Raw genomic sequence first — 23,232 nt, 5'->3', positions numbered from 1 at the left:
TGTAAAAATAAATAAATAAAAATTAAAAATAAAAAATAAGCCAACATTCTCTGGAGAGTAGGAATAATTCAAAAATCGCGGTGCCCTCACTTCGTATCCTCATCTGTACAATGCGTAGACAAACATACAAATATAGCATAAATAGATAACTTACTGACGCCTCCTCGACAGCAGTGCTCATGTGGGTATGAAAACAAGATCGGTCATCATCTTCATCCATATACACTGGTGGTTCGTGGGAAGTCATAAAAGTGGAAGGTTTAAAAAGATGCTTATTAAGGGGGTGCTGCCGTCTGCTTGTTGAAGACTAAATGAGAAAACAAAATTTTAATTTGAACAGTAGAAAATCATTAAAAGAATCAAGGAGATAAAAATATAAATGTTACTTCCTACAAGTCTATTAGAAGGATTTCACCTCTACCTTTTCATCATATTCTTACGTGGCTACTTTTTCTGTTATCTGGATTTTTAAACCACAGTTTGCCTTTAAAAAGTAAACACACATAAAAATGTAGGAGGAGTACTCAAAACAGGACCACATATTCATTATCTAATTTATATCTGTATCCTCAGCATTTACCACACTCTTAGTACTCAAAATTTGAACTGAACTCTGCTACGGTCCTCTAATAGAAGATTAGGGAAGATAAAGTAGCCTAAGCCAAATATAAAACTAACAAACATAAGAAATATTTCCACAACTTGCTGAATATGTGCAAGTAGAACCTAACACTGATGGATCACTTACTCTATGTCAATCTCATTTAATCCTCACATCATTCCTATAAAGCAGATACTATCACCTGTAATTTAAGACAAAGAAATGAAGGCACAGGGAGATGAAGCTGCTTGTGCAAGGTGCTGCAACTAGATAGTGGCAGAACCAGTATCACAAACTAGGCCAGTGTGATGCCAAAGCCCTCACTCGAAACCTCTCTGCAGAATGCCTCTCCCCATCAGCCACAAGGAGCAGCCTCAGCTCCATGAAGAACATGAATATTTCATGTTTCAAAATTCAAGGTCTAAACCACAGCAAGGAATCACTGTGTCTATACTAGGCCAGATCTCTAGAGTAAAAGTATCTGTTAACTTGAAATTCTTTATACCCAAAAGAGGAAACACAGTTAGGTTTCTTTAGTTTTCCGTTTGTTATTATCTAGTCTTAGCTGTGAATATAAAGGACAAGACACATCTAAGGATAACTTAAAAACTGACCATAAAAATTAGGGTTAAGTTGAATGTTGGTTACCAAGGTTCTATCATTCCAAAATTATTGGATGAATTCTACATATCTAATATAGGTAAAGCTAATATATATACTGTATATTTTTAAGCGCACACAGAGAGAGAGACAGGAAGGGAGAGAGATGAGATGTATCAATTTGTAGTTGTGGCACTTTAGTTGTTCATTGATTGCTTCCTCATATGGAGCGCCTTGACAGGGGCGCTCCAGCTGAGCCAGTGACCTCTTGCTCAGGCCAGCGACCAAGGGGTCATGTCTAGGATCTGATGCATAAGCTTGCAACCCCACGCTTAAGCTGGTGACCTTGGGGTTTCAAACCTGGGTCCTCAGCATCCCAGGCCAATGCTCTATCCACTGCACCACTGCCTGGCCAGGCAGTAATGTTAATATTTAGGAGAAAACAAAATCCAGAATATTAAAAACAACTGACAAATTACAAGCTTCCAAAGCTTGGCAAAAAAAATAAAAACAAAACTTATAAAACATAGAATTGTCTAGACAGTCTTCTTAATGTAAAATAGCTCAATAAGGAAGGGTCACAGTATTAGATATATAGGGGGTCTTCGGGTTATGACACAATTCCATTCCTATGACAGTGACATAATCTGAATTTTGGTGTAAGTCAAAACATAACCCTAGTCTAAGTCACTTACGTATCCTAACACAGTTGTTAAAATCATAGGCTTTCCATTTCTTCGAAGCACTACTATCTGAGGGCTCTGACTTTTGTTTAGGAGCCATGATAAGCGCCAAAAAGTTGCCAAACAAAGCAACACAAATGAAACACTTGCATTTTTAACAGGCCAAAACGGCATAGGTGAGCGTACTGGAGGACGTCAACTCCTTCAACTCCTTCAACTCCTTCACTCACGCGCCACACTACTGTGTATTCTTCCACTGCATGCAACCAAAACTAGTTTGCCCACATCCACATAGTCCATAAGTACGAGGCTAATGGCATAAGCTGAAACACATTTCAATTTTTAAAAGTTTTTATGGAAGTGAGTGTCATAAACTCGAAAGGTCGTATGTCAAGACTGTTGTAACCTGAGGACCCCATGTACTCTTAGCTTCTCTCTATGTGAAGACTGGCAGTGGTGGAGTTGGGGAAGTATCAGGATAATTTACTAAAGAAATGAAACTAGGCCATTATGTGCTTTAAATTTTTCAATTAAAGCAAACAAACAAACAAAACTGGCTACAGTTCGATGCAGCCTTCTATTAGGGAAGGTCGGTAGCTTTTTCACTGTGGAGACCGGCAGAGAATAGTAAAAATCCTCAAGTTCAGAATCAGAGGATCAATGGTTCCCAGACTTAATAGTTATGTGAGTACAACACTTGTTTTGGTTTTTTTCTTTTTTGCGAGAGAGAGAGAGACAGACAGACAGACAGAGAGACAGGAAGGGAGAGAGATAAGAAGCATCAACTCATAACTGCAGCCCTTTAGTTGTTCAGTGATTGCTTCTCATATAGTCTTTGAAGGGGATTATAGTGAAGGTCCAGCTGGGCCCGTTACCGCATGCCCAAGCTAGCAATCTCGGGCTCAAGTCAGTGACCATAGGATCATGTTGATGATACCTCGCTCAAGCCGGTGACCTAGTGCTCAAACTGGTGAACCTGCCCTCAAACCCGGGGCCTCAGCATCCCAAGTCAATGCTCTATCCACTGTGCCACCACTGGTCAGGCTACTCAACATATCTTTTTTTTTGTATTTTTCTGAAGTTGGAAACGGGGAGGCAGTCAGACAGACTCCCGCATGTGCCCGACCAGGATCCACCCGGCATGCCCACCAGGGAGCGATGCTCTGCCCATCCGGGGCATTGCTCTGTTGCAATCAGAGACATTCTAGCGCCTGAGGCAGAGGCCATGGAGCCATCCTCAGCGCCCGGGCCAACTTTGCTCCAATGGAGCCTTGGCTGCGGGAGGGGAAGAGAGACAGGAAGGAAGGAAAGGGGGAGGGGTGGAAAAGCAGATGGGCGCTTCTCCTGTGTGCCCTGGCTGGGAATCGAACCCAGGACTACTGCACGCCAGGCCAACGCTCTACCACTGAGCCAATCAGCCAGGGCCAACATATCTTAAGGCTTAGTTTTCTCATCTATAGAAAGGCTGTACACCCTGACCTGTGGTGGCACAGCGGATAAAACATCGACCTAGGAACACTGAGGTCGCCAGTTCGAAACCCAGGACTTGTCTGATCAGGGCACATATGGGAGTTGATGTTTTCTGCTCTTCCCCTCTTCTCTCTGTCTCTCTCTCCTCTCTCTCTAAAAATCAATAAATAAAAATCTAAAAGAAAAAAAAAAAGGTTATACAGCCTGACCAGGCAGTGGCGCAGTGGATAGAGCGTCAGATTGGGACGCGGAGGACCCAGGTTTGAGACCTCAAGGTCACTAATTTGAGTGTGGGCTCATCTGGTTTGAGCAAGGCTCACCAGCTTGGACTCAATGTCGTTAGCTCAAGCTAGGGGTCACTCAGTTTGCTGTAGCCCCTGGTCAAGACACAAAGCCCTCATACAGGCTTTGAAGGGGATTATAGTGAAGGTCCAGCTGGGCCCGTTACCGCATGCCTAAGCTAGCAATCTCGGGCTCAAGTCAGTGACCATAGGATCATGTTAATGATAACTCGCTCAAGCCGGTGACCTAGTGCTCAAACTGGTGAACCTGCCCTCAAACCCGGGGCCTCAGCATCCCAAGTCAATGCTCTATCCACTGTGCCACCACTGGTCAGGCTACTCAACAACTAAGGTGCCACAACGAAGAATTGATACTTCTCATCTCTCTCCCTTCCTGTCGGTCTGTCCCTATCTGTCCCTCTCTCTGACTCTCTCTGTCACAGAAAAAAAAAAGGTTGTACAACAGCCTAGAGTACTCAATAGTGAGAATAACAGCTGCTACTAACATTGTTATCAGTAAAATGAAGGTGATAATCTTACACTTCTAGAATCGTAATGAGTATTAAATAAATTAAACATTTCTATTCTTGGATTTAAATAGCATATCTAAAAAATGGAAACTAACTGTGATTATTAAAGAGTCAAACATCCTAAATACTTTAACATCACAAAGACCTTTCTGATATACATTTGACCTAAAATCTTCCACATAACACTCATTCCACATAACCTACTCCTGAGAAAATCATGAACAAACACCATTAGTGTTCACTCAATTAAACTAAGTAGCAAAAATGGAATCCTACCCTGTGTTTAGACCCACTGTAACGCAAACACTTAGAGGAAGTCAAATTTTAAAATAAAACAACTCTGTTCTAATAAACGTATACATTTTTACATTTAGCAACTTTAACTTTGATAAGTTTAAATCTAAGATCTGAGGTTTATTTTCATCTATTTTCTTCTTACCTTTTTGGAATATATATATAAGTTTGGTGTCCTGCCTGGGACTGGAATGCCAGCTTTAGTTAGTTTTATGAAATATTTCTGCACTCGGCTGGCAACCTAGGGAAACATGACAAGCCTTTTAACATAAAACCAAGACATGCAATACCAGAATAGTATGTTTTTTTGTACTACTTTGAAATTTATTAATCTAAGTGTGTATGCTTTCCACTAAAATTTAAATCTCTTGAAAGCAGGTATAGAGGTCCTGAAGGACTGTCAAATCAGGATTCACTGCTAAACATCCTATAGTTATTCATTCTATCTGACATCATCATTTATGCCTTTTCTACTCTATCATTCCCATCAGAATACAAGCATGTAACAACTGAATAGTTTTTAAAAATTAAAATGTGTATATGTATCTAATAAATGCTAACAATTTAAAATTTATCATAAACCTAGAAATAATTTTAAACTGACACCAAAGACACATTCCAAAATTGTTGGATTCCAAAGAATCCATATTTTTAATTTATGAGTGCTCGTGCTTGTAACAAAAACACATCTATCAATATTGACAGGAATATGAAGGAGAAAGCTGCTAGTTTTTTTAGAGACAACCAGGGAATACTAACTAAGGCCATGTCAGAAATACTATTACCACAACCAAAAGAACGTAACTGGTGCATCTCAAGCGTTCAACAGACACTTAGTCATTACAGCTTTATTTTTTAGTATTTAGTAATGATCCAAAGCAGGATTATCTCAAGTTATTTCTGAAATCAACACAAAAATATATAATGCAAATTTTAAAACCCTACATACTACAGCACTCTGTAGCTAAAAAATGATGCTGCAGATCCACTGATGTCTTCATAAAGAACTATCAAAATCCTACCAACAAAACGGGGCGTCCACTCAGTTACCTGTTTCGCTGTCCTATTGCCCAGCTCGTCAGCTATCTTCTGCCAGCGGCGAGATTCTACTTCTTCAGGCGGATATTTCAGGAGTAGCTGTTCAAGCTTTTTCTAAGCCAAATCCAAAACCGCATTTAAGAAAGTTCAACACTGAGTTTCTAAATGAATACATTCACATTTCATTTTAAATTATAATATTCCCTCCTCTACTTTGGGGGTATGTGCTAGAAATCCTCATGGTAGGAAAAATTTCTCACAAGCAACTGAAAGACTTCACAAGGAAAATAAGAATAGAATAAACCTAAAGAAGACCTTACAAAAATTTTTCTACTGACTTCAGTAAAAAATCAGTACGAAATAAGTAATTACCACAATCAGTATTTTACACATTGTGGTGATTTCCATCGACCATCTTTCCTTACTAGACTATGTTTAGGCTCATCCCTATACATTTGACAAAAACATATAAATTCATTTGAATTTAAACGAAAAAGAGACTTTCCCTCCCTTCTGTGATCCTCCATTCAAATATATTTTATTTTAATATTCTGACCTATTCCTAAATTCTTCCACAGTCCCAAAGACACAGTAGAATCTGGATGCTTGAAGTAAAGATTCTTAAGCTTTTAATAAACTCATTACAGCTGTGGGGTCAATCCTCACACGAGACATCAATGTGTCTCACACCCTACCCACAAACAATCCTCGCTGTGTGCCAAAAGGTGACAGAGCGCTCTGACCTGGCTGTGTCGGCTTCCTCCACAACAAAAACTCTGCACTTGAGTGTTTCTCTCCTAAAACTGCATTACGAAAAACTTTACTCTATCCATTTCACTACCTGTTTTAATTCCTCCTCCCAACACCCAGGTTTTTTCTTTAAAAATTCCCAAACATGATTTCACATACAGGGGTCCTCGGGTTCAGACATAGTTCCATTCCTACAACAGTGAGGTAACCCGAATTTTGGTTTAAGTAGAAACACACCCTAACCTAAGTCACTTCCCTATCCTAACACAGTTGTAAAATCGTAATCTAGAACATAAAGACACAAACACACTACGTTACTGCATATTCCTCCCCCATGCGCAACCAAACTAATTCGCCCAGGTAGTCTGTAAATATGATGCAAACAGCATAAGCTGAAACACATCTCAATTTTTTTAAGTTTTTATGGGAGTGAGCATCCTAAACTTGAGGTGTTGTATGTCGAGACTGTCATAACCCGAAGACCCCCTATATTCTCAAAATCCAAAATTACCAAAGTATGCAGAAATAAGTTTGAATATTTATATTCATGGTGAAGAGAGATTACATAAATAATATACACTTTATTCATACTACTGGCAATAATCTTAACATTTCTTATAACCTATACAATTTAGAACTATCTATTACTATACCTGTTCTTCAACAGTCCACAATTGGTTAAAGGTTTCAGGTTTGGTATCATCACACAGCCGTCCTCTTATCATCTGCACATAAAACAAGGCTTTTGTTAAAGAGAAAATAACAAAAGCTACTCTCTGATACAACCAAATAACACATAATTTGTAAAATGTTTTTATTAATTTCAAAATATTTTAGTAAATTTATATTTTAAATGTGTACATTTTATTGTTTACAAAATGTTTCCACATTCTTTTATTTCATTTGGTTTTATGAAATTAAACCACTGCACTAGGCATTGTACACATATTACTCATTTAATCTTTACAACTCTCAAGAAAAGTAATATTAATACTATTTTATATAAAAGGAGATTGTAGCTTGGAGACCTTAATATATATAAATGACATTTAAAGTTCCACTGCTAGTAAGTGTTAGATTAGGATTCTAAACCCGGTTTCTCTTATCTTCAAAGTTCATATCCATGCCATCTTCAGTGAAAGACTGCTTGAATTTTAAGAATACAAATCAGCAAAACATTAAAATATTCTGTCTACAATTCAAATTTTCCTACTTCAACACTTAATATTGCTTACTTGGGGACGACTGTTTGAGCCTTCTGGACCATCACTCAAAGGCAACATGGAGTATGAAAGGGACTCTCCATCCTTCTTAAGTTCAGAAGGACTTTTTGGTCTAGCAGGTAAACCTACTAAAAAAAAAGATTATGGATAGTATTAAAGCAAGACTTTGCCAGCTATTTCTCCACTTAAATTCTTTTCATATCATTTCTTACCTTTATCAAAAACTAGCTTAACTCTCCGAGTATGTCTTTTACGATTTTTAAATTCTCTTTCAAAGTTCCCAAGGCTATTGGTATATTGGTCCCATACAATTTCAGGCAACTGAACAACTCTCTGTGGATATGGAAGCCCTACATCAGCCTGGAAAAAAAATAGTCTAAATTTAATTCAAGAATAGCCAAACTTCAGATGACTCCAAATCCAAAAAAATCATCAACTGGGCATTTCTAGTCACTGTTGCAATCCAATAGCCAATAAAGTTAAGATAATGTGGTCTAAACATTAAACAGTAAAGACGACGGCAAGAAAAGGAAGAATCAATTTAACAAAACATAAGCACTATTTAGAGAGCTCTAAAGCTGAACTACATAGACATATTGTACATTATCACTAACACACTTTAAGCATAAACAAAGCAAAGAAAGATTTTCATGTTGAAGAACAGCATAAGAAATATGTTTGACTACAAAAGAGTTTATTGTAAATGTACCCCCATGTTTATGCCTAATCCATAAAAACAATGAATTATTTTCACTATACTGTTAACACATGGGAAAAAATTATGACATCTTGAGAATAAAAATTACAACCCTGGCTGGTTGATTCAACGGTAGAGGGTCGGCCCAGCTTGTGGCGGTCCTGGGTTCAATTCCTGATCAGGGCACACTGGAGAGGCAACCATCTGCTTCTCCCTTCTCATTCTTTCTCTCTCTCTTCCCCTCCCACAGCCATCACTTAATTGGTTCGAGCACATTGGCCTGGGTGCTGAGGATGGCTCCCCAGAGCCTCCGCCTCAGGCACTAAAAATAGCTCAGCTGTGAGTGGCCCCAGACAAGCTGAGCATGAACTCCAGACGGGGGTTGCTGGATGAATCCTTGTCAGGGCACATGCAGGAGGAATCTGTCTCCTTATCTCCCCTCCTCTTACTTGGAAAAGAAAAGGAAAAAATTACACCTCAATATACTTGGAATTCAGGTACTTTACCAACCACCTTTAGAGAAGTCATTAGTTGTAATAATGACTATAATCAGGTCACTGATAAATATGTTGTGGGGTTTTTTTTTTAAGATTTTTAAAATTAATTTTAGATAGAGGAGAGAGAAAGAGAGAGAGAGAACGCAGAAGCAAGGGTGCGGAAACAGCTTGGGAAGCATCAACTCATAATTGCTTCTCCCTATGTGCCTTGACTGGACAAGCCCAAGGTTTTAAACCAGTGACCTCAGCATTCCAGGTCAACACTTTATCCACTGCTTCACCACAGGTCAGGCTGATCAATATGTTTCAATAAGGATTTTGGTCAAATAGGGAGATGTATCTGTTGGTACTCATAAAATAATACAATTAGGATTTGTGAATTTCACTTTATGAAAATTTCACCTTTAAAAACACTTTAAAAAGTTTAGTTAACAATATGAATTCTGAAGTGTTCTGGTATGAAGTTACTATGTATCCGTAATATTGAAATGCATCCAAAACATTCTATTTTAAGATGAAATGATGGACTGAAAAATTGACAGGTGATAAAGCAAATATAGTAAAATGATAATTGTAGAATTTAGGTGAAAGAGTCACATGTAACTATACCTTCAACATTTCTGTGGACTTAACATTTCTCATAATAAAACAAATCAGGCCATAAATTACGAAAGTGGAAAGCAAAATTTACTTTGTGACACAAAATTCTTAATTTTTATTTTGCTTATAACATATACTATCACTATTATTATAATAGTACCTATAAGTCTAAGGTTCAACTCTTGCAAAAATTATAGTGTTTTTTAAAATAATGATGGTTGATTTCAGAAAAGCTAACAAGCCATAAAACATGTAAGAAAGAAAAATATGACCTTGGCCAGGTACTCAGTTGGTTCAAGTGTCGTTTCAATATGCCAAGATTGTGGGTTCAATCCCAGGTCAGGGCACATGCAAGAATCAACCAACAGGCCCTGGCCAGTGGCTCAGTGATAAAGCACAGGCCCAGTGTATGGGCATCCTGGTTCAATTCCCTTTCAGGGTACACAGTGACCTTCTGCTTCTCTCCTCATCCCTCTCCCTTTTCTCCTCCCACAGCCAGTGGTTCAATCGGTTTGGTGCTGAGGATAGCTCAGTTGTTCTAAGTGTCAGCCTCAGGTGCTAAAAAATAGCTCGATTGATTTAAACATCAGGTCCCAGACAGGGGTTGCCTGATGGACCCCAGTCAGGGCGCATGAAAGAGTCTAGCTCTCCTCCTCTCACTTAAAAAAAAGCAGGTAACTAATAACTATATTAAAGTTGTCATACTATACAGGCTGGATCTTTGTTTTTTAAGGTGAAGAAGAGGACTGGTTTTCATAGTTTTTAAGTTTTATTCTTTTCACACAATGCTGGTTAATATTATGACTCTCAAATTTACTTAACTATTTAGTGGGTCCCTAATTCAAGACACATACAACAGCATAAATGTATATCTAGATTATCTCCATATTTATGCCAAAAAGTTATTATAAAAACTTGAATCACTTTCAGACTCTGGCCAGTTGGCTCAACAGTAGAGCGTCGGCTTGCCATGTGGAAGTCCCAGGTTCAATTCCTGGTAAGGGCACACAGGAAAAGCAACCATCTGCTTTTCTTCCCCCCTCCCCCGCCCCACCACCTCCCTTTCTCTCTCTCTCTTCTCCTTCCATAGCCATGGTTAGAATGGTTGGAGCAAAGTTGGCCCCAGGCACTGAGGGCGGCTCCATAGCCTTGCCTCAGGTGCTAAAGTGGCTCCATACCCATGGAGCAGCGGCCCAGAGGGGTAGAGCATTGCCTGGTAAGGGGTTTGCTGGGCGGATCCCAGTCAAGGCTCATGCTGGAGTCTGTCTCTGCCTCCCAGCCTCTTACTTTAATAATAATAATAATAATAATAATAAACAACAACAAAAAATACTTGAATGACTTTCAGATGATTAACTGTTAAATATGAAAGTTCTGTTTTAAGGAAAACAAAATTATAAGGAATTTTTACACTAAAATAAAGGACACTTCAAACTTAAGATTTATATCTCTATCTCATGGACTTGACAACCATAACAGTAAAGACATTTAATATACAGTTTTTGCTTTTATCATCATTTTCTATCTCACTATGATGAGTTATAAAAATAACACAAAACTAAAGGAGTAATAAATCCTGAATTTTTTTTTAGTTCCACTAATCCTGAAGTCGGGAAATAAGAGGAGGAAAAATACTCTGATGGGGAAGGTAACTGGAAAAGACCATAAAACTGGACAGGGAATAGGACATCAAGTTCCTATACGAACGTTCAAATAACATTCTTAACAGTTCTCATGGGCTATATTTTATGTGTATTTGGTGAGGGTTAAGGAGGGCTGTTTCCTGCCTTCGGTAGTACGGTCAATTAGAGAAGGGGGGAAATTAAACATTTTAAAAAGTACACACCATATATTAAAAAACCAAGTTAACATCAAATATATCTTAATAATTTTATCAAGTGCTCAATATATACCTTCTTCTGGAGTTTCTCCACAAATCCAATGGGATTTTTTAGTGCTTCCCTCTGGTGTCTGCTTAAACTTTCAAGGTCCTGGACTGCTTGAGAACGCTGAGCCTCGAGCACAGCAATCGTCTGTAACAGTCTCTGATAACTATAAAGAAAAAGAAAAATACCTCACTAAAATTTTCTCATAACAACAATAAATAAAAACTGAGTTCAAACCATAATCTACTATTAAGTGACATAGTCTTTTTAAAGTTACCTTCAAGAGTTTAGTAAAACATACTACTGGGAATAAGTGAGGTCTTCCTGAGTTATGAAGTGTCTAGTAGAAAATACCAGGTAGAGACAGCAAAGCCTTATTCCCTCACTTTTTAATTCTTGAAGCTGAATAAGTATAAAAAATAAGTATCTGAACTTTCCAACAATCAGAGTCATCAAGAAACTGCTAAATTAAAAAAGAAAAAGTATAATTTTAGCACTAGGAGGAATCACCAATTCAGCCTCTCTGTTGCACTCTATTGAAATAAGGAATCTGAGGATCATTTTTTTAACTCTGAATTACAGCAAACTGTAACATAATTCCACATAATCTTATGTGGCATGCCTCTCATTTGCTTTATTATACCATTTTAGAGGAAGTTTACTTTCCAGTCAATTCTTAACTATTGAGTATTTTTAAAGAAGATAGGCCTTAGAGATATTTTTTTACTTCCCTGTCTACAAAAGTCCATTTAGCACAGCTAACATATAATTCTACCCATACAAATCTACTTACTACTTGTCATTATCCTGAAATCTCATTATGGTACCTGTGATACTAAGTAATTTCCTCTCATCCCCTAGTTCAAATTTTCCTGCCTCTTTAAGGTCTAATTTCACATATAGATACACTTACGTAAACAGGTTGATTCAAAAAGCCCTGAATGCTCAAATACATTTTACAAAAAGAATAAAAAATAAGTCACTCCAAGTTCACATCAAAATAAGTGGTTACTGTTATTTCCTCATGTATAAGACGTTCCCATGTATAAGACACACCTTAATTTGGGGGCCTGAAATTTGGAAAAAATAAAGTATTACATAAAGTTATTGAACTCAAGTTTTATTCATCATAAAATTCATACAACTCATCTCTGTCAAAACTCCCATCCATTAGCTTGTCCTCATCTGTGTCTGATGACGAATCACTGTCTTCATATATTGCCTTGTCCTCAGTTCCAACTATGGCATTTGAAATGCCACAACCACTGTATAAGACACACTCAGTTTTTAGACCCCAAATTTAAAAAAAAAAAGGTGTTTCTTAAACATGAGGAAACATGGTAAGTCCTTTAGGTATATTAATAAAGCACAATTTTTCTTTACGACCTCAAATTAATTTCATTGTTCCCACTAGACCATAAACTCCACAATGGCACTGACCTGAAAAGTCCACTGTTTTCTTTATCTGGTGTTCAGCACACTTCCCAACATACAGATATGCAATAGATATTTTTTGAATGAACAAATAAATGGGTACTCTGTGCAATCAAAACGTACAATATACTGAATCTCTTAAGTCCAGAAGTCATCAAATTTCAAGGTAAAACAAATTTCAAAGGTAAAACAATGCAATTCTGAGGTTCACAAACATAGCATAATTGCAACATGACAATCAGAACGCTTTCTCAGCTGTCTAAAACATATCTTACTCTTGTTCTCAAGTCCTGTTAACTAATCCTTGATGAGATGCTTAATAATTAAGGTTAAAAATTGCCAGCAATGAAGGGTGAGATTCCTCTCAAGCTACAGATACTTGACTTAAAATGCAGAACTGAGTTGGAAAGTGAGGGCTGCACTAAGTCATTAGGTATGGAGGTCAAATCTATATGCACTTTCACTAAGCTTCTGGTTGCTTTGAGGTGTCTTGAAGTTTACAAATCCTACCTGTGCTGGCTGTTTCTACCAAGCAGGCTCACCCAGGCTGAATCTTAGTGTGACAACAGTAAGCTGAGTACTAGAATCTATCCTCTCTATAATACTCTTAATTTTTATTTATGTATTCATTTTACGGGGCGTGGGGCAGGAAGCATCAACTCCCATATGTGCCTTGACCAGGCAAGTGCAGGGTTTTGAACCAGCGACCTCAGAATTCCAGGTCGACGCTTTATCCACTGCGCCACCACAGGTCAGGCCTCTCTATAATACTCTTAACTGCCATACTTCACCTCTAGAAGTCCTACCCTGCTGGCTGAATAACCAGATTTGCCATAATGTCTCTATAATATGACACCCCTGCTTAAACAGAGTTGCACACTTCTGTATCATCAATATAAAAATGGTTGTGAGTAAATATAATTTCAACAACTGCTGAAAGCACACATTAACCATCAATAAGGAATAAGAATAGGGTTATAGAAAAAACAAGCAGAGGCTTGAGAAAAGTGCTATAGTCAGTTATTAACACTGGGAATAAAGGTCTCTACCTGAAGCCAATACATTTTAACATTTTTTACTGTAAATTATTCCACAATAATTTTGACCTTAAATAAATAATTCCAACAGAGATGACAAAGAAAGTATAACTTTTCAGCTCCTATACTGTTTCTCTTTAATCAAGATAAAAATTTTTTAAGAATGAAAAGCCTAAGATAAACTCTGGTAAACACAAAGTCCAGACTAAGTGAGAAGACTAATAAAAGAGGGAATTCAAGTCTTCTGGCTCAGCTAATTTAAATTATTTCCCGGAGTATTCACAGACTTTGCCAGTAAGACTACCATATATATCCCTATACAGAAATGGAAGGAATCAATAAAAATTGGGGTGACATCCAAAAACACAGTATGATACAAACAAATTTATTTTCAATCCCACCCACTCACCCACTTAACCTCCTAAGCAAACTATGGGAAGCTGCTCCAGGCATCAGTCATGATCATACTCATTTATTAATTCAATAATTATTTACTAAGAGAAGAAGATACTATCCCAAAAGCTTTAGTAATTATCAAGGTAAATCAGGCATAGAGTTTTGGTATAATAGGGAAGCTACAATTACAGTAGAGAGGAAGAAGAGGAATTAGATGGGAGTGAATGAGACAGAAATGGCCATATTGTTGGCACTGGAAGGTGAGCATGGAGAGCCCACTATGCTAGTCCATCTAATTTTTGTATATTTGAAATTCTACACAATGAATTAAAAAGAAAACTCCAACTTTATTCCATATTAATAGAGGATGTGACCACTATATTCTTCCTGGGCTGGGTAGATCATACCTGCTACCCTATTTATCTTTGCTTTCAGACAAACCAGTTCATGAGCAGATAAGACAGATGAGAAACTAGGTAATCAGTAAAAACAGTGTCTAACACATTTACTGAATGTGTTCTATACAAGGCAGGGTAAAACTAGGCTTACAATTGTCCATATGGAAAACAATACTATAATTAATAAAATAATAAAGTGTTTTGTGTACTCACAACTGTAAATCTGCTTTTGCCCCACCCTGTATTCCAGGGTCATATTTTAAGGGTAATAACCCAGTGCTCACATATTTAAAGTACCATTTTCCTTATTTTACAGGTAAGTAAACCAAGACACAGATTAAGCAACTTACCAAAATCAGACCAGCCATTTACTGTGCAGATGTCATGTTGGTTTACCTGACATGTAAATGGTTAAAAAGACTCTGAGGATATTTAGCCAAGAAATGAAAAGATCCAACAGAAAATTATTTCAATCTTTACTTAACACACAGCTATGTGGAAAACAGACTTGTTTTATAAGGTATAAAGGGTCAAACCAGAATCAAATGTGGTAACTGTACCATATGAAAAAGAAGCTTGTCTAAGTCCAAACCAATAAAAGCTAGCAAAATAGCAGCCAATCATCCACAGATGTTCATGGATATATTTAAAGGAAACTCAGGCATTAAAAAATCCCCACTCTAATTCCAACATAGTACTTTCACTTTTGATACTCCTAGAACCCAGTAAGAGAATAAAATGATTTAATGTATACATTTTTTTTTTTTTTTTTTGGTTACAGAGAGAGGGGGGAGCACAGATAGGGACAGAGAGACAGGAAGGGAGAAAGATGAGAAGCATCAAGTCTTCATTGTGGCACCTTAGCTGCTCATTGACTGCTTTCTCATATGTGCCTTGAACAGAGCGAGTGACCCTTTCCTCAAGCCAGCGACTTTGGGCTCAAAACAGCGACCATGGGGTCATGTGTATGATCCCACACTCAAACCTGCGACCCCACACTGCAGTTGGTAAGCCTGCGCTTACACTGGATGAGCCCATGCTCACGCCAGCGACCTCAGGGTTTCAAACCTTGGTCCTCTGCGTCCCAGGCTGACACTCTATCCACTGCACCACCACCTGCTCAGGCTAATGCATACACTTTTAGTGGATGCTCGTATACTTATAGTAAGCTTACCTGCGGCAAAAAATTGTTTATTTCAAGTCTTAACCATAATACGCTGGCTGGTTGGCTCAGCGGTAGAGCGTTGGCTTGGCGTGTGGAAGTCCTGAGTTCAATTCCCAGTCAGGGGACACAGAAGAAAGGACCATCTGCTTCTCCACTGTTTCCCATATCTCTCTCTCTCTCTCTCTTCCCCTCCCACAGACACGGCTCCAATGTGCAAGTTGTTCCCCACCTTCACCATGCTGAGGATGGCTCCATGGCCTTGCCTCAGGTGCTAAAATAGCTTGGTTGCCAAGCAATAGAGCAGCAGTCCAGACAGGCAGAACATCAGCCCCAATGGGGGTTGCCAGGTGAATCTAAGTCAGGGTGCATGCAGGAGGAGTCTTGTCTCTCTGCCTCTCTGCCTCTCACTTGGTTAAAAAAAAAAGTCTTAACCATAAAGTAAGACAACTTTAGCTTTTATATTAGGGAATTATATTTAGCTAAAATATATATACATAATCTATGTTTATTTTCACTACCTTTCATTATCCAAGTCCTCTTGAATTCTTTATTCACTTCTGTGAATACAGAAACATATATATGAAGGAGTACACATAGGTAAAAATCCTAATGTCTAGAAGAGAATATCAAGGAATTAGCAATACAGAAGTTTGATTTTATTGTCCAATTTCTAAGTGGTATTATTATACACACTGTGAGGGATGGAGGAAAAGATTTTATTTTCAACTGAATCAAAATCTTTTTCCAGGAATCAGTTTTCCATTTCTATTATAAAAACAACTTTTTTATTTTGTATTTTTCTGAAGTTGGAAACGGGGAGAGACAGTCAGACAGACTCCCGCATGCACCCGACCGGAATCCACCCGGCATGCCCACCAGGGGGTGATGCTCTGCCCATCTTGGGGGTCACTGATGCAATCAGAGCCATTCCAGCGCCTGAGGCAGAGGGCACAGAGCCATCCTCAGCTCCCGGGCAAACCCTGCTCCAATGAAGCCTCGGCTGCAGGAGGGGAAGAGACAGAGAAGGAGAGGGGGAGGGGTGGACAAGCAGATGGGCGCCCCTCCTATGTGCCCTGGCCAGGAATCGAACTCAGGACTCCTGCACACCAGGCCGACGCTCTACCACTGAGCCAACCAGCCAGGGCCTATAAAAACAACTCTTAAAGTTATACAACATTTGTCATCTTAAAAAAAATAATGGAAGAAACATTTTTAAAAATTTAGGCTAAGGGACATTCTGCCAAAACAAAACAAAAAAAAACCTAGCCCAATTCTTCAAAGTCATTAAATAGTGTCATTAACAACAAAACAAAAACAAAATAAGAAAATAAAGGTATTCTAGATCAGGGACCTACATACAACCTGTGGCTTGCCTATTTTTATAAAGTTTTATTGGAATACAGCCACATTCATTTGTTTACATACTGTCTATGGCTGCTTTCAAACTACAATGAGAGAGTGAAGTCATTACAAAGTGGAGTTGGTCCCCAAAGGCTAAAATATTTATCTGGCCCTTTAAGAAAAAATCTGCTGGGTCTTGCTCTAGATTAAGGATACAAAGACATGACAACCAGATGTAATGCATAATCTTGGAAAAGATCCTACTGGGGTGAAAGCAAACATTTTGGGGGATATAAGGAAAATTTTAGATTGTGGGTTATATCATTTAATGTATCAACGACAAATGCTGAGTGTAAAAAGGTATTTAAGGTTATACGGGAGAATGTGCTTGTTTTCAGGAGATATATACTTAAGTATCAGTCTACAACATATTTTTAAATGACTTAACAAAAAAGTTTTAAGTATATTGGGTGAGGAGGAGGAGGAGGGAAAAGGAAGAAAGAAAATGAATGCTACAAAATGTTAACAACTGATGAATACAGCTAAAGGGCATACAGATGCTTATAACTGTTCTTTTAGTTTCCTAAATTTTATAATTTTCCTAAACAAAAACGGAGAAATGAAGAAGCTATTCACTATGCTTTGCTGCTGGAAATGTGCAGCTCGGTTATCATATGAATACTGACCTTGATTAAACACACTGAAGAAAACCAGCATATAAGGTACATGAGAATAAATGTATTAGTTCAATTTCACTGTAATAAGAAAAGGGAAGTGCATATAGAAAAACACTCAGATGAGTTAACCAATATGTTTTCACCTATGTGCACATGAATAAAAGCACACATGTATGCATTGGTGAAGAGAAGAAAATAAGAGAAAGAGGAGCAAGACATACATTAGATTTTATTTTCAACAGGGCAAAACTATGCAGGAACTGGTTCTCAAGAATAACAATTAGGCCTGTGGTGCAGCAGATAAACCGTTGACCTGGAATGCTGAGGTTGCTGGTTTGAAATCCCAGGCTTGCCCAATCAAGGTACATAGGAGAAGCAACTACTACTACAAGTTGATGCTTCCTGTTCCTCCCCTAATTCTCTCTCTACTCTAAAACCAATAAATGAAGATCTTAAAAAAAAATCGATTAACAATTAGACCACCCATTTGTTTGTTAAAACAAATTCCATCTCAGCAGTTTACTAGTTGTGTAATCTAAGTTTGAGGGAAAATGTCTCAAACTAACTAGGCCATTTTAATCAAGTGAGATATTTCTCCTTTCTGCAAAATACTGAGTTCAATAGGTATACACATAATTGAATAGAAATTTTTATGTGAGTAGCACACACACTTAAAAAATTATCTATATGGTGAAACAGGAACTGTATAGTGGATACTTTTCTTCATGAAGGGTTTTAAACACTGAAACTACAGAATCTATAAACTCAATAATTCACTGTAAATTCAATAATTCACAATGATCTCTCACTCACTCTCAATGAAAATAAAGAAATCATTAAAGGGTGATCAAAAAGCCTTCTATGATCATCTGTGTCAAGAGAAAAACTAACATCTTAGCTTCTGAAGGCATTCCAGGTACAGAGTTCAACTCCGTATAAAATAAGATAAATGCTGAATTAAAAATAAGAGGAAGAAAAAAAACATGTACTTGTTCATTTTAAAAGCATGGAAGAACCAGTAACACATTAAGATTTTTTACTAACAGACCAAAATCTAAATGAAGGCATAAATCAGGATAGTCAAATGGAGCACAAAACTGCTTCGGGCTTGTGGGCAGGCACTGAACCATGCTAGCCTGAGTTCAATCGTCTGTATTTCACATGGCTAGGGAATACATGTCAAAGTTACCAAGGAGTAGTCTAATAGGAGAGCCTCTTCCATTAAGCTGCCAACGCTACTCCTAACTTCCATCCCATAGGAGAGCTACTTTGGAACTGTGGGGGAAAAGCAGATAAAAATTTACACCATAGGCCCTGGCCGGTTGGCTCAGTGGTAGAGCGTCGGCCTGGCGTGCAGAAGTCCCGGGTTCAATTCCCGGCCAGGGCACACAGGAGAAGCGCCCATCTGCTTCTCTACCCCTCCCCCCCCCTTCCTCTCTGTCTCTCTCTTCCCCTCCTGCAGCCAAGGCTCCATTGGAGCAAAGATGGCCCGGGCGCTGGGGAAGGCTCCTTGGCCTCTGCCCTAGGCGCTGGAGTGACTCTGGTCGCAACAGAGCGAGGCCCCGGAGGGGCAGAGCATCGCCCCCTGGTGGGCAGAGCGTCACCCCTTGGTGGGCGTGCCAGGCGGATCCCGGTCGGGTGCATGCGGGAGTCTGTCTGACTGTCTCTCTCCGTTTCCAGCTTCAGAAAAAAAAACCACAAAAAACTTACACCATAAAAAGCTATTACCATAAGATAGTCCTTGTATGAATCCGCTGACCCTAATCTTATTACCTAGGTGGTCTAAAAGAACTAAAGCCGTGACAATAGTTTAAAGGAGAGATTCCCAGACTGGTACAAACATCACTATCCCCTGTCAACATATCCACTGAAAAAAATGCAATTTTCTCTGGAGGACTACATCTCCACTGTAGGCATCAAAGACAACCAATAAATAATTTTCCAAAGAAAGTGAACAGCTCACATTTTTAAATTACCAAGCACATAAGAAAACAAGACACAAAGAATTAGAATAAAAGACAAGCTTGAAAATAGCTACAAGGAATAGGAAACTACAAAAACTGAGCATGTAGTTTTGAAAAGAAAGCAAATTCAAATTTTAAAAACATAGTAATTAAAAGTTCAATGGTAGCCTGACCTGTGGTGGCGCAGTGGATAAAGCGTCGACCTGGAAATGCTGAGGTCGCCGGTTCGAAACCCTGGGCTTGCCTGGTCAAGGCACATATGGGAGTTGATGCTTCCTGCTCCTGCCCCCTTCTCTCTCTCCTCTCTCTCCCCCCTTCCTTTCTAAAATGAACAATAATAAAAAAATAAATAAAAAATAAAAAATAAAATAAAAGTTCAATGGTAACAAATTTCCACTTCCTAAAAATATAGATAAGGAAAAAATCCTTCAATGAAGACAAGCTGAAAAAAAAAATCTAAAAATGACCTGGTCAGATAGCTCAGTTGGTTCCAGCATCATCCCAAAGTGCATAGGTTCCCAGTTCGATCTCCAGTCAGGGCACATACAGAAACAGATCAATGCCTGTCTATCTCCCTTCCTCTCTCACTAAAATCAATAAATAAAAATAAAAAAAAAAGTTTAAAAGCTCTTAAAAGCATCAAAGAGCTAAGAGAATCATGAAGTATTGCCAGTCAAGATCCACAAGAAGATGGAAACAGAAAGTTTATTAAAACACATTTGGGGCCACTTTTGCCCTGGAGCAATTTACTGATCCAGAAGAGGTGACTGAGAAGCTGAGTAGTGCTTCTGATAACCTGAAATGGTAGAAGATCAAGGTTGGAGTCTAGAGCAGGGGTCCCCAAACTTTTTACACAGGGGGCCAGTTCACTGTCCCTCAGACCATTGGAGGGCCGGACTATAAAAAAAACTATGAACAAATCCCTATGCACACTGCAAATATCTTATTTTAAAGTAAAAAAAAAAAAAGGGAACAAATACAATATTTAAAATAAAGAACAAGTAAATTTAAATCAACAAACTGACCAGTATTTCAATGGGAACTATGCTCCTCTCACTGACCACCAATGAAAGAGGTGCCCCTTCCGGAAGTGCGGCGGGGGCCGCATGCGGCCTGCGGGGCCGTAGTTTGGGGACCCCTGGTCTAGAGCTAAACAAGGGGAGAGAGGTTCTGGGCAACTCAACTATGCTTTGGCCTGGGATCCTGAAGAGCTACACCCTAGGAAGGAGGTGAACAAGAAGTAAACAGCCCTCTCAGAGAAGACTACAATCCTGTTTGTACTTGAGTTATAAGGACGAAGAGACACATATGTAGACAGTTCAGGTGTAGGCAGTAACACCAAGAAATCCTTGAATATATGTAGCAACATGTATTTTAGCAGCCTTATTTATAACCTAAACTCAGAAACAACTAAAATGTCCACCTAAGCAGAATAGATAACTGTGGTATAGGAATATAGTAGAATACTATGCAGCAATGAAGACAAACTATAATTATATCAACAAAGGTGAATATCAAAATGATAATGTATCACAAAAGAGTACAAGCATGATTGTTCAAAAACTTAACTACTCAGACCAGGTGGTAGCACAGTGGATAGAGCGTTGGACTGGGACACAGAGGACTCTGGATTGAAACCCGAGGCCGCTGGCTTGAGTGCAGGTTCATCCGGCTTGAGTGCGAGGTGGGTGGCTTGAGCATGGGATCATAAGCATGACCCCATCGTGGCTGGCTTAAGCCCAAAGTCACTGGCTTCAGCAAGGGGTCACTCTCTCTGCTGTAGCCCCTTGGTTAAGGCACATAAGAGAAAGCAATCAATGAACAACTAAGGAGCCACAACAAAGAACTGATGCTTCTCATTTCTCTCCTTTCCTGTCTGTCTGTCCCTATCTGTCCCTCTGTCACACACACAGAAAAAACCCCTAAACTTTATTGTTTAGGGTACACACATAGGTGGTTTAACCTTTTAATACTAAAAAATAATTTTTAAAAAGATAGTGGTTATCTTTGAAAAGAGAAAGGGGGTGTAACTAAGAAACTATTCACTGAGGATTTCTGCAATGCTGTTAATATTGTATTTCATAAACTTGGCGCACTGTGGTTAAACAACTATAAGCTATTTGATTTCAGTTATTCTACGTCTATGTACAGATATTTCGTTACTGTCACATGTATGAGATATTGCACCATTTTTTTAAAAGGGAAAACTTTTGAAGAAGTAAATGTTACAGAGAGATCGCATCTATACTTTTTGAACTTTATTTCAGATTCACATAGGAGTCCTGGCTCAAGCCCCGAACACTATCAGCAAGTAACTATAGGACCTATTTAAGTCATTAAACCTTGGGTCTTAGCTTCTTCAACTATAAAAGGAGAATGGACTAGAAAAGTGACTGTCAAAAGCTTTTTTCAAAGTAAAACATTTCAGAATTGAAATATACTTATTCAACTTTGGTCACTCATCATTACACATTCTTCCTGAGTTAAAAAATGGACTCACTTTATATTGTATACATAAAGAAAGCATTAAATCAGTTTTCTTCATATAAAATTGTTCATCAGCTCTGCCTACTGTGAAAAGTATGCCAATTAAATTTTTGCTCAGAGGAAGGCATTTAAAATATCTAAGGGATTAAATTTCTCCTACATTACAATGTCTACTCATTCTACATTAATGACTTTTCTCTCAGAGGTTACTTCCAAAGAGAAATCACCTGGAATATAATGGCTGTGGTTTATAAAGGGACTGTTCTTTAGTTCACTGAATAGTATACTTCCTGAAGGTAGGAATTTTTAGGTATATGTACCTATCCCTCTAGTTTTTAAAGCGTACACGTTGTCTTATTATATTGTGCCAACCTTGAGAAGATAGCCATTTTCCTACTTCTTTAACATTGTCCCATAGCGTATTATGGTTCAGGAGACATGAAAATAAAAACAAACACCACAAAATATAAGCTGAGTAGCTATTTGGATGGATGACTTTTCAGTGGTTAAACAACTGTACACCAAACACTATTTTAATGGTGTGTATCCTCATGAATTCCATAGGTATGCTAAAGGAACACACAGCCTCCGTTTTTTTTAAAACCTAAAACTTAGATCAGGGGTCCCCAGACTACAGCCCACGGGCCGCATGCGGCCCCCTGAGGCCATTTATCTGGCCCCCGCCACACTTCCGGAAAGAGCACCTCTTTCATTGGTGGTCAGTGAGAGGAGCATAGTTCCCATTGAAATACTGGTCAGTTTGTTGATTTAAATTTACTTGTTCTTTATTGTAAATATTATATTCATTCCCATTTTGTTTTTTTACTTTAAAATAAGATATGTGCAGTGTGCATAGTGATTTGTTCATAGTTTTTTTTTTAGTCCGGCCCTCCAACGGTCTGAGGGACAGTGAACTGGCCCCCTGTGTAAAAAGTTTGGGGACCGCTGACTTAGATGGACATAAGAGGGAGGGAAAAACACACTTACCAAATTCATGGATGACATGAAACTGAAAGCTAATACTGCAGATGAAAAAAATCAGGATTAAAAATAACAAGCTAGAATACTAGACAAGATGCATTTAACCTCATTAAAAAAAATCTGGAACTGAACCACAAAACATGAAATTGCCTTGATAAGCGCAAAAACCTGTGAGCCTTCCAGCTGATCCTAAGTTCAATTA

At 38.4% G+C, this 23,232-nt stretch overlaps 1 protein-coding gene across 9 annotated transcripts in view; it reads right to left on the bottom strand.

Annotated features, from left to right (window-relative positions):
• The window catches only part of ZZZ3 (zinc finger ZZ-type containing 3), a 118,681-nt gene that overhangs the window by 11,608 nt on the left and 83,841 nt on the right, over positions 1 to 23,232 (bottom strand). For 8 of the 9 annotated variants that reach the window (XM_066268861.1, XM_066268860.1, XM_066268862.1 and 5 more), the window contains 7 exons: positions 11,178 to 11,316; positions 7,683 to 7,830; positions 7,483 to 7,598; positions 6,901 to 6,972; positions 5,510 to 5,611; positions 4,605 to 4,700; positions 155 to 307 (listed from right to left, as the gene is read on the bottom strand). In XM_066268861.1, coding sequence (XP_066124958.1) covers positions 155 to 307; positions 4,605 to 4,700; positions 5,510 to 5,611; positions 6,901 to 6,972; positions 7,483 to 7,598; positions 7,683 to 7,830; positions 11,178 to 11,316 — 826 coding nt within the window. The remainder of the gene's footprint in view (positions 1 to 154; positions 308 to 4,604; positions 4,701 to 5,509; positions 5,612 to 6,900; positions 6,973 to 7,482; positions 7,599 to 7,682; positions 7,831 to 11,177; positions 11,317 to 23,232) is intronic. The other variant, XM_066268859.1, reaches the window with a different exon arrangement.

Source organism: Saccopteryx bilineata, chromosome 3 (genome assembly GCF_036850765.1).
Source record: "Saccopteryx bilineata isolate mSacBil1 chromosome 3, mSacBil1_pri_phased_curated, whole genome shotgun sequence".
NCBI classification, from domain to species: Eukaryota; Metazoa; Chordata; class Mammalia; order Chiroptera; family Emballonuridae; genus Saccopteryx; species Saccopteryx bilineata.
Note: the sequence above shows the minus strand (reverse complement) of the source record. Positions and strands in the feature narration are given on the sequence as shown.